Genomic DNA, 15,426 nt, shown 5'->3' with positions numbered 1-15,426 from the left:
ATACTTATTAAAAATAAAAATCTTAAAAATAAGTTAATATTTTTTTTTTCGGTTTTAAATTTTTTTATATGTTTTAAATAAATATAAAATATTTAAATAAGACTTATATTTTTATAAAATAAAAATAAAGAAACTTTATAAAACTTAAATATTTAACAAACTCTTAAAAATATTTATATTTTTGTTTTTCTTTTTATATTTTTGGATTTTTAAAATGTATTTTTACGAAAGCGTAATTTTTTAATAAAAGTAAACTTAAAAATAAATTTTTTTTATATTAGCGTTGCGCTTCCGGCTTTTAAGCTAGATTGTTCCCCGGCAGCGGCGCCAAAAATACTTGATGTTTAAAGCTAAGGGGTATAAAATACTATTAAATTTTACTAGGAAATACTATTAAATACGATACAATTTTACACAAGATATTTATTTATTTATAGAATGGATATACTTAAACCTTGCTACAACACTTATAGGCAGTGTACCTAATCGTACAGTAGTGTAGTTTTTAGTAAGTCCGGTTCGTTCCACAGGGAATCTTTTAGACAAAGCTTAACGCTATATTAGTTTTATTTTATAAAAATACAAATATATATATATATATAAGTAATATTATTTATATAAAGGGGGGTTTTTACCGTTTAATGACCGGTTTGTCGATTTTAAAAACTTTAGTCGCAGTTAAAACCTAATGTAAAATATTAAATAAATAAAAGACTTAATTTAAAGCGTAAAATAAATAACGATAATGAAATTGCAATAAATAAAAGTGCGATAAAATAAACTTGCGATAATTAAAAGTGCAATTAAATACAATAAATAAAAGTGCGATAATTAGAAGTGCAATTAAATATAAAAATAAAAGAATTATGCTTATTTAAACTTCCGTAATCATGATGTTTGACGTGTTAATTTTAGTTTATTCCCATGGGTTAATTGTTCTTTGTCCTGAATTATTTAATATGTCCATACGGATTTGTCCATAATAGTCCATCAGTCATAAATATAAAGAGCGAAAGCCTTCGTCAAATTATTCTTATTCCCGAAGTCAAATATTCTAACTAATTGGGGATTCGAATTGTAACAAGGTTTTAATACTTTGTTTAATGAATACACCAGGTTATCGACTGCGTGTAAACCAAGGTTTTACTACTTTGTTAACAATTACACCAATTACCCTTGAATGTAATTCACCCCCGTTTCAACAAGTCTATTAACTATTAATCCAGTTCCGTGTCCGGTAAAATGAATAATTATTGGTATTTATAGATATCCCGCCCACCGTACCCAGTCAAGCGTATGTGGTTATATATAAATACGTCAAATTATAAGTTTGTATATTAAATTAACAAGGTATTGTTTAGTTAATATAAACCCATTAATAGCCCATAGTCTAATTTCCACAAGTGTCGTTCTTTTATCCAAACCCCAATTATAGTACAAAGCCCAATTATCCAATTTTAATATTTTTAGCCCAACATCATGATTATTTCGATTTAAATAAGCATAATAACGGCTTAGCTACGAGACATTAATGAAAATAATATAAACATAACTTACAATGATTAAAAATAGCGTAGCGTTACACGGACAGAATTTCGACTTACACCCTTACAACATTCGCTAACATACCCTTATTATTAGGATTTAAAATTAAAATTAAAATTAAAATATAAATTATATATATATATATATATATATATATATATATATATATATATATATATATATATATATATATATATATATATATATATATATATATATATATATATATATATATATATATATTTACGTATATATTGAGAGAGAGATAGATTATATGATATTTTTTACGATCAAACTGCGTTTGCTTTTATAGGCAGTTTTTGAAATTGGGGCTCCGCGAGTCGCGGGATTTTTCTTCTTCAAACTCCGCAAGTCGCGAAGTTCGTAAAACCAGCTCACACCATTTTGTCTTTTAATTTGCCGACGGTTTATATATAATATAATATATATATATTAATTTTAAGAATTAATTATATATTATATTATATTATATTCATGTGCATAGTTGACTTGTAATTTTTAGTCCATTGCGTCGAGCGTTGAGAGTTGACTCTGGTCCCGGTTCCGGATTTTCGAACGTCCTTGCGTACAATTTAATATCTTGTACTTTGCGTTTTGAATCTTGTACTCTTGTAATTTCGAGACGTTTCTTATCAATAATTGGAACCTCTTTGATTGTATTTTGTACTTTTGAGCTTTTTGGTCGTTTGCGTCTTCAATTCGTCGAATCTGTCTTTTGTCTTCACCTTTTATTATTTAAACGAATATCACTTGTAAATAGGACAATCGCAACTAAAATCTTGTCTTTCTTGAGGAATAATGCTATGAAATATATGTTCGTTTTTAGCATTATCAGCGACGAAATCAATTAATATGGAACGTTTATAATCAATATGAACGGGACATTTCTTGTAAGTTGTAAGTATTTTTGCCTATTTATTAAAGTAAAGCATTGTGTGACCAGAAGGAGTGACGACTAGCGAGTATGGGTCAAGGTAACGTTGAGGATGGTGCGACAGTCGGTGCTCTGAAAAGCCATAAAAAGATGAAGGCTGATGTGGGCGTCTCGGTAAAGTTTGCTAGTGGTGAAGACGTTGAGGTGGTTTGTTTTGACCGCGGAGACGTAGATAATAAGAGGGCATCTTTGTCCAAAGGGACTGGAGTTTTAGTTTTTGTCGGCATTTGGCAAGTCAATACGTTTTGCTAAAAGGAAGGGAAGCTTAGAACGAGAAAGTTAGCATCGTTGTTGAGAAGCTTCGAGATTTTACGGACGAGGCCGAATATGTTGGTGGTTCTCTGAGGTAGTAGGGGTCCAGTTTTCTTCTGTTTGGGCGTCGCTAGGTTTGGGTCGGTGTGTCGGTAAACTTTTGTTTCGGTTTGGGCGTTTGCTCGTTTAATTTGGGTTTTCAGGGTTAATTGTTTGTGTTTTGGGTTGTCGTTTTGTGATTTTCGTTTTCTTGTTTTGCTTTTTTGGCCCCTCCTTTGTATTTATTTCGGGTTACTTCATTAATCAGTGAAAGTTATCGTATACAACTTTTTCATATACTTATATGGCCTATATTCTCTTACTTGACTCTACGATTAGAGTATCGCTTTTATACGACTAGAGCCAATGGTTCACATTCAATCGACCAAAAGCCCCGTGATTGCCCGAACGAAAGCAAGCACAGACTAACGGCAAGAAGGTTACCGAATACCGAGTGACCAAAGGATTGGTTGCTCCACTTGTGGCCACTTAATTTTTTCGCACAAAAAATGAGAACTTTATTAATCTGGATAAAAGATAAGAAACTTTCACGGGCCATTTATTGCAATTTACATATTGTAGGGTGCATTATGTAAATATGGTACAACAGTTATATAAGCAAAGCTAGGGTTTTCATTTTAGTTTCAGTAGGACAGCCATCGCCGCGCAGGTATCTTACACAGGTTATCTCGTTTTCTAGATTATATTGTATAATGTATAATTTCATGCTAAATTCTAATTTTGCTTATCTTAAACCTAATGTTGATTCGCCTATACGTTAACTTACTGAAGTTAATCATACAATTTAAAAGAGCTACCTTTTCATGTTGCAATAACCTCGATTGTGATGTGATATAGGCTAATGAATCTTTTGCAATCTATTTTCTATTTTTATATATTAATTTGATTTGATTTAATTACTTTATTAAGAAGGTTGAAGGAGAAGAAGGAAAATGTCGCACAGGAAATTTGAGCATCCGAGACATGGTTCTCTAGGGTTTCTTCCCAGGAAGCGGGCTGCTCGTCACAGAGGAAAAGGTGTTTATTTTTTTAACAATTTAAAATGATTTTTTTTGGCTTCTAATGAGATGTGCTAGCTTAAACTGTATGCTTGTGTGTGTTTTTTATTTTTTTATTTTTTTGGTTATGGATTCTGCTAGCAGCATTCTAATACTTCATTGTTTTAAGTTTATTAGATGATTAGGTTGTGTTATACAATATGCCATTTTTTATTATGACCAACTGTTAATCACTAGACCTCTGATTGTATTTGACTTGATCATAATATTTTTGCAACATCAACTTTTTTGTCAAAATATATATGTTTATCATTTCTAGTAGTTCTGATACAAATTATTTATTGCCGGTGGTTAGTTGTCCATCGTTATTATATAATGATATAATATAATGATATGATAGTTGCTGTTTTCAGGAATCAGATGACTTTTTTTTTTTTTAATTATAATGGTGAAGTTATGTTGTAAACGTCAAGCTACTTACTAATCACTTAATTGTGCCTGCTACAGTGAAGGCTTTCCCCAAGGATGACCCAACCAAACCTTGTAAACTAACTGCTTTCTTGGGTTACAAGGCTGGGATGACCCATATTGTCAGAGAGGTCGAGAAGCCTGGATCAAGTAAGCTACATAAACTGTTAAGCATTTTTAGCAATTGAGTTGATTATCCTTTTCTAACTTATGATGAATTTTGATATATAGAGCTTCACAAGAAGGAGACGTGTGAGGCAGTTACCATCATTGAGACTCCTCCCATGGTGATTGTTGGCGTGGTAGCTTATGTCAAGACACCACGTGGTCTTCGATCTTTGAACACTGTTTGGGCTCAACATTTAAGTGAAGATATTAAGAGGAGATTCTACAAGAACTGGTGCAAGTCAAAGAAGAAGGCATTTGCTAAATATTCTAAGAAGTTTGAATCTGATGAGGGAAAAAAGGACATTCAGTCTCAGTTGGAGAAAATGAAGAAGTATGGAACAGTCATCAGGGTTTTGGCCCACACACAGGTAAAATTGTTATATAAGCTTTTACTGCATGCTTTGTATTGGTGGCAATTATGCCTCCGTTATGTATGAATGGCTCCTAATGTTAATCTTTTGTATGTATAACTTATCTGTGTTGTATTTTCAACCCCAAGCATTTTAAATCTCTAAATCGAAAAATAAGGGTAACCTGGCCTGGCTTGGTGCAATGACTTGCTTAGTGTTACCCTTTTGTAATTCGTTGTTGGAAAGTCTTTTGAGGAACTATAACTTTTGACATCTGAGAAAGAAATAATACGTTTCTTACTTTATGTGCCATTAGTGATAACTCTAGATGCATTCTTTGTGTACAGATAAGAAAAATGAAGGGATTGAAGCAAAAGAAGGCACACCTTATGGAGATCCAAGTGAACGGTGGAACAATTGCCCAAAAGGTGGACTTTGCATATGGCTTCTTTGAAAAGCAGGTCCCAGTTGATGCTGTTTTCCAGAAGGATGAAATGATTGACATAATTGGTGTAACTAAGGGTAAGGGTTATGAAGGCGTTGTGACCCGTTGGGGTGTCACCCGTCTTCCCCGTAAGACTCACAGGGGTCTGCGTAAAGTTGCTTGTATTGGTGCATGGCATCCTGCTAGAGTGTCGTACACTGTTGCCAGAGCTGGTCAGAACGGATACCATCACCGTACTGAAATGAACAAGAAGATTTACAAGCTTGGAAAGACCGGACAGGAGTCGCACACCGCTCTTACCGAGTTTGACAGGTTTATACTTCTCACATGCTCTTTTTCCCACATATATATGTTCCTAGTAAAAACTTGTGTATATGGCTGACACATGATTGTCTCAGGACTGAGAAAGACATAACTCCAATGGGTGGTTTCCCTCACTACGGTATTGTCAAGGACGACTATTTGTTGATCAAAGGTTGCTGTGTTGGACCAAAGAAGAGGGTGGTTACTCTTCGTCAGTCGCTTCTTGCTCAGACATCCCGTTTGGCCTTGGAAGATATTAAACTCAAGTTCATTGATACGTCTTCCAAGTTTGGACATGGTCGCTTCCAGACTGCTGAGGAGAAGCTTAAATTCTACAACCGTGTGAAGGCTTAAGAAAAGGGTTGTGTGTTGTTGGGGGGATCATTTAGGCAAGTTTTGTTTAGTCAGACTAAACTGTCATGGTTTTGTTAGTTTTTATTCGTCTCAAATATTCTTAGTGTTTGAAGAAATACTGATTTTGGTTAGAGTTATGTTTATTATTTGCCTTGATATAAACCCATTATGTTTTTGATTGCTCTTATTTTAAACCCATTACCGAGTCAAGCTAAAGATCAAATACCTTTTGACCCATATTTAATTTCAAAAGCGTAATGTCATACCCAAAATCATCAGTTTTTTTTTTTTTTTTTATATGATATCCCAGTGGAGAAAGTACTTGTGAGCAATATGCTACGTATAGTGGTAGTAACATGAGTAGTTTGTAAGCCAAGTGAGTTAGGTAACTAGATCCCCAACAACTGATTTGAACTCCTTGGTCATTTTGGCCAATCTTAAGGAGGTTCATTTGGTGACGCTCTACACACACACACACACACACACGTAAACTGTCAAAATCTGTAATTTTCAAGCTCTTAATACGGAGTAACTGCAAATTACAAGAAGGTTTGAGTTACATTTTTACCTTTCAGACAGGAGGTGACATTTCACTTGGCCATGTATTGTATGGGTGAGCGAGTTGCCATATAAAATCCCCATGAGGCCATGAAAGTGATTAAATGACAAAAAATGCGATGGACAGCCATACAAATCATCTACACTTCAGTTCGGAACTCAAGTTCTCCACCAGGTGTTGGTTCTTGTTTGTCTTTTTACAGCAGCGAGCTAGCCATTCGCTGTACGTCCCCTTTTATATACCTTCCCTAATCCAATTCTACCCATTTTGTTTTTATTGCTTTAATCGTTAATAGCAACTTGTAATTCTCGCTAAAGAAAATTTTTAAGTTGCTTTAAATGACTTCAAGATCTTCTTAGTTGCAGACATGTTAAAAAGGTAACATCAGAATGAAAAAAACACCTTAAACAAATTGCTTTCTTGAAACATTAAACACAAGTATTTTAAGACTTGTAAGATATATAAGAGAGTAGAATGTCTATATATGTATTTTGAAGGACTCAAAATTAGTGTTACATAATTCTGTTTGTATCTTTATTTTCAATATCCAAATAACTAAGAATTCCAGTTTATTCACAAAAGTGGGGATGATATCAATACCAATATCATACTAAATAAGTACCAAACTATATAACATTGATACTGAAAAAAGACACAACTCTTTCCTGGATACCTTACTGACTTGATGGTCAGGTCCCTGGTTCGGTATCAGTACTGGTATCGGTTATTCAATACTTTTATCATATAATACCGAATCTTTATGTCTAGTTAAATTTTGCTTAGTCTTTGTTAGCTCATTAACTTGGCCTATATTAATTTGGGTACAAATGTTGTTACCTCATTAATATGCACTAATTGCAAATATTACATTTGATAGTTATAAATTAATCCATCCATCACATAATATCTCTCGAATGTAATAAATGAAGATTATGTAATAAGTAATATGGAGCAAGGAAAGTAGAAAGACTAGTAAAGCTCTCAAGAGAGTTCAGAACAATTAAGCTATATGCATTTTCCTCGAATTTGGAAAGAAAGTAATTATTTTTGTTTACGTATTATGTTTTTCTTTAACATGGATCATATTATATAATACCAAATGGTCCTTAAGTAATTTTGTATTTTGGTTTCATATTAGGACTCCAGGTACTAAACCACATAGTATCGAAATTATTTTTTGTGCAAACTAGAAACCGATAACAATACCGAATACAATCAATACAATATTTCGGTATTGGTACCAGTACATTATCAGTGCAATTTTGATTTTTCGGTATTTTATCTCATTCCTACACAAAAGCAAGTAACTAAATAAGCCACTCTTAACTAATTCATCCTCTGTAATTTAATAACTTCTTTTAATCCTATGTAATTTAGCCCTAACTTTTGGTTAGTTTTCTTAATAATAAAGCTTCGTCATTGAAATAATAACAAAATAGGCAAAACTCGATTTCACACCCTCTTATTATAATTTACTCCACTCCATACTCTATATTGCCATTACCAATAATACTAAATGTGGTGAGATGACACTTTTCACAGTGGCACCATCATAAATAACCCCAACTTTGGGGGTACTTAGGTAAACAAATTTTTTATTTTTTTAAAATTTTTACTTCATTTATTTTTAATGTTTAATTTCGTCTTTTTGTTCAACGTGGAGACAACTTGCATATTCAAAAACTTTCAGGGTCCATTTTATGCACATAATGTATTTTAGGGAGCATTATGTAAATATGGAACAACTTTTTATAAATAAAGTAAGCTAGGGTTTATACTTTCAGTTTCACTGAGACAGCCATCGCCGCACAGCTATCTTCACAGGTTACCTCCTTTTTTTCGATTTTATTGTATCATCTGGAATAATTTCGTGATTTTCTTCATCTTAATCTTACTTATGATCTGTATATATGCGAACTTGCTGATGTTGATCATACCATTGTAAAGGCTACATTTTCATATTGTAATTAGCTCAATTTTAGCTGTATATACATATGTATTTCTAACACAAACCCTTAAAGATTATCCATATTTGCAGCCGTCATTATCTAATTTTTGCCTCAAACCTCATTTTTATCCACCCCAAATTAACACCCTAACTTCAGGTGGCCATCCTAGCGCCATCGGCTATTCCGATACCTCAGACCATCCCGTCTTCCACCGACCATCCCTCTTCTTTTTGTACCTTTTTACTCAGATTTGTGTATTTGGTGGTCATTGGTGCCGATGTCGGACGGAGTTTCTGGATTGCGGTTGCCGGAGGTAAAACGGAAAGAGGAAGGTCGATGGTTTGGTGGTGGTTGGAAGTCGTTGGCGGCCCAGAAATGATGGTGAACGGTGGCCCTGTATGGAGGTCGATAGTGGTGGTGGTGACCGACGGTGTCGGTGGGAGGTGTTTGGTGGCAGTGGAGTGGTGGTGTTGGTGGAGGGTATATGGTGGCTGTGCCTCCGCCTGACCGCCTCGATATCAACAAAAGCATTCCAAGTCTTTGAAACTACAAAAGGTAAAGGGTATTAAACTTACGTTTTCTTTTTACTTTTATTATTATTAGTTGTTAAAAATAATTAAATAATAATAATAATAATAATCATCATCATCATCATTATTATTATTATTATTATTATTATTATTATTATTATTATTGCACCTTAAGGGGCGGAAATGTAACACATCATGAGTATATTCAAGTGGAAAAAGGAAGAGATGTTGGTCTTAACCACCTTTCAATGTTTGAGGCGAAAGTTGCAAGTGGAAACGGGGAGCATGTTTTAAGCATGTGTATCTTCTGGGTCACATGCTTGATTTTTTTCAGAATACTCACATTTTATTATTATACAACTGTTGTATTCTTCTTTAACACGTTGATGATTTCATTGAAGGTTTATGCGTATTTGTGGGGCCGATTGTGTGTGTGTGTATATATATATATATATATATATATATATATATATATATATATATATATATATATATATATATATATATATATATATATATATATATATATATAGCACTTAAAACTAGAGCATTATGAAGAAATCGAGTCTATGACCTAAACGATACACATCCCTTCTTAAAACTTACTCCTCGTTTTCACTTGCAACTTTCGCCTCAAACATTAAAACTTGCTTAAGACCAACATCTCTTCCTTTTCCGACATGGCTATACTCATGATGTGTCACTTTCACGCCCCGTAACGTGCAGTTAAAACCGGCAAAAATGTCTTCACTTAAGTTAATTAGTCTTAGATGCTTTACTAAGTGCACCACGGGTCAGAAACCAGAACCGATCAAAAACATCTGGATGCCCATAATGCATACGGATCTTAAACGGGTTTGCTAAAACCTTCTGACCCAATGTCACAAAGCTCGTTTCTTGAGCTGACATAACCTAAGCTAGTGAAGAAACTGACCATGTAAAGATATTTTCTCAGACACCTACAATTGTTGGCTTACGAATATCATAATAACATTTGTATTCCTTTAATAAATTCCTCATTTTAAGTGCCTCCTCAAAGTAATTATCTTGGTTCATGTCAATAGTCTGAACAACATCTCCACGAGTAATTACAGGCTCAGAATCATGCCATGATTTTTACTCGAGGAGATGATGTTTAGACTATCGATACGAATCAAGAGAATTATGTAGTGACCCGAACTTTTCCATGTTTATATATATTAATTGAGATTGATATTTACATGACTAAATATTTCCAACGTGTTAAGCAATCAAACTTGTTAAGACTTGATTAAATGAAATAAGTTTCATATAGACAATTGATCACCCATGTTGATCGGCGATTCACGAACGTTACAAAATTGTAAAAACTACATGTTGTGGTATATATAGACATATATATATGGTTGACATAAGATTATGATGAGTAAGTATCGCACTAAGTATATTAACAATGTGTGATATACATAAGAGATGAGATTACTAAGTTAAGAAACTCGAAATGATATATATAACGATTATCGTTATGATAACGTCTACTAAATACATATGTATCATATTAAGATATTGATACACTATATTTAACATGATAAAATGATATTTAAATATATCATTAAGTGTGTTAACAATGAACTACATATGTAAAAACAAGACTACTAACCCAAGAATTACGAAACGAGACTTATATGTAACGATTATCGTTGTAACGATATTTTAATGTATATATCATATTAAGAGATATTCATACATCATAATATCATGATAATATAATAATTTAACATCTCATTTGATATAATAAACATTGGGTTAACAACATTAATTGAGATCGTTAACTTAAAGGTTTCAAAACAACACTTACATGTAACGACTAACGAAGACTTGACGACTCCATTAGAATGTATATACATGTTGTGTTTTGATATGTATTCTTACACTTTTTAAAGACTTCAAGACACATATCAAAGTACTTCTACTTAACAAAAATGCTTACAATTACATCCTCGTTCAGTTTCATCAACAATTCTACTCGTATGCACCCGTATTCATACTCGTACAATACACAGCTTTTAGATGTATGTACTATTGGCATATACACTCCAATGATCAGCTCTTAGCAGCCCATGTGAGCCACCTAACACATGTGGGAACCATCATTTGGCAACTAGCATGAAATATCTCATAAAATTACAAAAATATTAATAATCATTCATGACTTATTTACATGAAAACAAAATTACATATCCTTTATATCTAATCCATATACCAACGACCAAAAACACCTACAAACACTTTCATTCTTCAATTTTCTTCATCTAATTGATCTCTCTCAAGTTACATCTTCAAGTTCTAAGTGTTCTTCATAAATTCCATAAGTATAGTTTCATAAAAATCAAGAATACTTCCAAGTTTGCAAGTCTACTTCCAAGCTTTCTAATCCATTCCAAGTAATCATCTAAGATCAAGGAACCTTTGTTATTTACATTAGGTTATCTTTCTAATTCAAGGTAATATTCATATTCAAACTTTGATTCAATTTCTACAACTATAACAATCTTATTTCGAGTGAAAATCTTACTTGAACTGTTTTCGTGTCATGATTCTATTTCAAGAACTTTCAAGCCATCCAAGGATCCTTTGAAGCTAGATCTATTTTTCTCATTTCCAGTGGTTTTATCCAGAAAACTTGAGGTAGTAATGATGTTCATAACATCATTCGATTCATACATATAAAGCTATCTTATTCGAAGGTTTAAACTTGTAATCACTAGAACATAGTTTAGTTAATTCTAAACTTGTTCGCAAACAAAAGTTAATCCTTCTAACTTGACTTTTAAAATCAACTAAACACATGTTCTATATCTATATGATATGCTAACTTAATGATTTAAAACCTGGAAACAAGATGAACACCATAAAATCGGATATACGCCGTCGTAGTGAAATCGGGGGCTGTTTTGGTTTGGATAATTAAAAACTATGATATACTTTGATTTAAAAGTTGTTCTTCTGGGAAAATGATTTTTCATATGAACATGAAACTATATCCAAAAATCTTGGTTAAACTCAAAGTGAAAGTATGTTTTTCAAAATGGTCATCAAGATGTCGTTCTTTCGACGGAAATGACTACCTCTTTAGTAATTGACATGTAACTTAAATTTCTGACTATAAACCTATACTTTTTCTGTTTGAATTCTTAAATTAGAGTTCAATATGAAACCATAGCAATTTTATTCACTTAAAACGGATTTAAAATGAAGAAGTTATTGGTAAAACAAGATTGGATATTTTTGATCTTTTTAGCTACGGGAAATGTTTAACAAATCTATACAAATCATATCCTAGCTAACTTATATTGTATTATACATGTATTCTAATATATTATGTAATCTTGGGATACCATAGACACGTATGCAAATGTTTTGACATATCATATCGACCCATGTATATATATTATTTAGAACAACCATAGACACTCTATATGCAGTAATGTTGGAGTTAGCTATACAGGGTTGAGGTTGATTCCAAAAATATATATACTTTGAGTTGTGATCTAGCCTAAGACGTGTATACACTGGGTCGTGGATTGATTCAAGATAATATATATCGATTTATTTCTGTACATCTAACTGTGGACAACTAGTTGTAGGTTACTAATGAGGACAGCTGACTTAATACACTCAAATCTTTAAAATATAATAAAAATGGTTGTAATTATATTTTGATCATACTTTGATATATATGTACATATTTGTATAGGTTCGTGAATCGATCCGTGGCCAAGTCTTATTTCTGAGGAAGGAAATATCTGTGGAAGTGAGTTATAGTCCCACTTTTAAAATTTAATATTTTTGGGATGAGAATACATGCAGGTTTTATAAATGATTTACAAAATAGACACAAGTACGTGAAACTACATTCTATGGTTGAATTATCGAAATCGAATATACCCCTTTTTATTAAGTCTGGTAATCTAAGAATTAGGGAACAGACACCCTAATTGACGCGAATCCTAAAGATAGATCTATTGGGCCTAACAAACCCCATCCAAAGTACTGGATGCTTTAGTACTTCGAAATTTATATCATATCCGAAGGGTGTCCCGGAATGATGGGGATATTCTTATATATGCATCTTGTTAATGTCGGTTACCAGGTGTTCACCATATGAATGATTTTTATCTCTATGTATGGGATGTGTATTAAAATATGAAATCTTGTGGTCTATTGTTACGATTTGATATATATAGCTTAAACCTATAACTCACCAACATTTTTGTTGACGTTTAAAGCATGTTTATTCTCAGGTGAATACTAAGAGCTTCCGCTGTTGCATACTAAAATAAGGACAAGATTTGGAGTCCATGTTTGTATGATATTGTGTAAAAACTGCATTCAAGAAACATATGTCGATGTAATATATTTCTATTGTAAACCATTATATAATGGTCGTGTGTAAACAGTATATTTTAGATTATCATTATTTGATAATCTACGTAATGTTTTTAAAACCTTTATTGATAAAATAAAGGTTATGGTTGTTTTAAAAATGAATGCAGTCTTTGAAAAACGTCTCATATAGAGGCCAAAACCTCGCAACGAAATCAATTAATATGGAACGTTTATAATCAATATGAACGGGACATTTCAGTTGATATCCGAGCGTTGGTCTTAGAGAACCAAAAAATTTGCATTAGTGTGTCTTATCGAGTTTGTTAGGATGCATTAGTGAGTCTGGACTTCGACCGTGTTTTCTTTAAAAATTATTGCTTAACATTTTTGTTGGAAACTATATATTATTAACATGTAAATATTATGTGATATATTAATCTCTTAACATGTTTGATATTGTGTGATAGATGTCTACCTCTAGCACAAATCCCATTGACTCACCTAATAATAACGAAGATTCGAATATATATTGGCAAGATTCACAAGTTCCCGAAGAACCGGAAGAAGAGGAAACGGAACCGAAAGAAGAGGAACCGGAAGAAGAGGAACCAGAAGAAGAGGAACTGGAAGAAGAAGAGGTTCCGGAGGGGGGAATAGTAGGAACCACAGAAAACCGGTCAAATAAAAGAAAATCTCAACCAATGGACCAAAGTTAATAATGGTCAATGGTGTTTCCGCTAAGGAAGCAAAATATTGGGAAAATTACCAATTTTCCGATGAATCGGATCCTGATGAGGATTTCGATGATGTTATAGAAATTACCCCGTGTGATGACCCGAAAATTTTTGACCAAATTTAAACTTAATCTTTAACGTTTCCGACACGATAAGCAAAGTCTGTAAAGTTGAATCTCAAAATTTTTGAACTATTCAATTACCTTTCGATTGTTCTCAACGATTCGCGAACAATTATAGGTAAATAGATACATATATATACCATAACTTGAAAACGTAACAAAGTGTTGAGTATATGATATTGTGCATTAAACTTATTGGTTTGATTATCTGATTGATATATTCAGATACAGAGTTAAAAGATTATGCTAAACGATTGAATTAAAAGATAATTATTGAGTCCCTTAAGGATTATGATATTATTACGGGTCTCTGTTGTAAAGTCCACGTTGATTTGGGAAATCATTCATTCTTAACGGTATTCGGAATAAATGGTAAAGTGTTTGTTTAAATAACGTAATTTGGACACATACAATAATAAGGAATATCAACTGTTGGAATTAGATATATGAATAACTAGCGATATGTATTTTAAAACGTGTTTATTAATATCGAAAATATATATTTAACAATACGATAAAATATAATATTAACTTGGTCATAAAAACGAATTGTTATTATATATATATTAACAAATAGCGAGACAATGATTTATAGAAGTAAATGATTAAAATACTCGAAAGTTTAAGATATACTTTGAGTGGTATAGTTTAGGGATAATTTAAGGCTATATTTTGACAAAGGTAAGTGACACGAAATGTAAAATACAAGTTTTCTCAGCGTACGAAAGGACATTTGAAAAACCGGAATCGGGACATAAGTCGAGTGATGACGTATGACTTATCGGAACAAAAATTACAATTCAACTATGTAGGTGAATTTAATATAATATATAATTAATTATATAAATTAAATATATTATATATATTATATAAAATTATGTCGACAAACAAAAAGTTAAAAGTTTGTGAGCTGGATCAGAGGGCCATGCGATCGCATGGCCTTGAAGCAAAAATCCCATGCGATCGCATGGGGTACTTTTTCAGAAAAGGTTCTATAAATTGCTCGACTTTTGGCTCAGTTTCTCTAATCATATATTACTCCGTATTTATTTTATTTATTATTATTATTATTATTATTATTATTATTATTATTATTATTATTATTATTATTATTATTATTATTATTATTATTATTATTATTATTATTATTATTAAGATTAATATTATTATTAAGATTAATATTATTATTAATCTTATTATTATTAATATTATTAATTAGTATTATACATAAAATACTACGACGAGGTTATGAGCGTGTCACTTTTA

General features: G+C 32.1%; 1 protein-coding gene across 4 annotated transcripts; it reads left to right on the top strand.

The window, feature by feature from the left end:
- The first annotated feature begins 3,444 nt into the window (after positions 1 to 3,444).
- On the top strand, positions 3,445 to 6,085 carry LOC139856827 (large ribosomal subunit protein uL3z-like). 4 transcript variants are annotated; one of them, XM_071845535.1, is made up of 6 exons: positions 3,445 to 3,461; positions 3,725 to 3,829; positions 4,318 to 4,428; positions 4,510 to 4,814; positions 5,144 to 5,553; positions 5,640 to 6,085. In XM_071845535.1, the coding sequence occupies exons 2-6, from the start codon at positions 3,745 to 3,747 to the stop codon at positions 5,896 to 5,898; spliced, it is 1,170 nt and encodes a 389-aa protein (XP_071701636.1). In that variant the 5' UTR covers positions 3,445 to 3,461; positions 3,725 to 3,744; the 3' UTR covers positions 5,899 to 6,085. The 4 variants fall into 4 exon arrangements, with proteins under 4 accessions (XP_071701636.1, XP_071701632.1, XP_071701634.1 ...); XM_071845531.1 differs by having other exon boundaries at positions 3,722 to 3,829; XM_071845533.1 differs by having other exon boundaries at positions 3,445 to 3,474; positions 3,722 to 3,829.
- The last annotated feature ends 9,341 nt before the right edge of the window (positions 6,086 to 15,426 follow it).

Source organism: Rutidosis leptorrhynchoides, chromosome 7 (genome assembly GCF_046630445.1).
Source record: "Rutidosis leptorrhynchoides isolate AG116_Rl617_1_P2 chromosome 7, CSIRO_AGI_Rlap_v1, whole genome shotgun sequence".
Lineage (NCBI taxonomy): Eukaryota > Viridiplantae > Streptophyta > Magnoliopsida > Asterales > Asteraceae > Rutidosis > Rutidosis leptorrhynchoides.
Note: the sequence above shows the minus strand (reverse complement) of the source record. Positions and strands in the feature narration are given on the sequence as shown.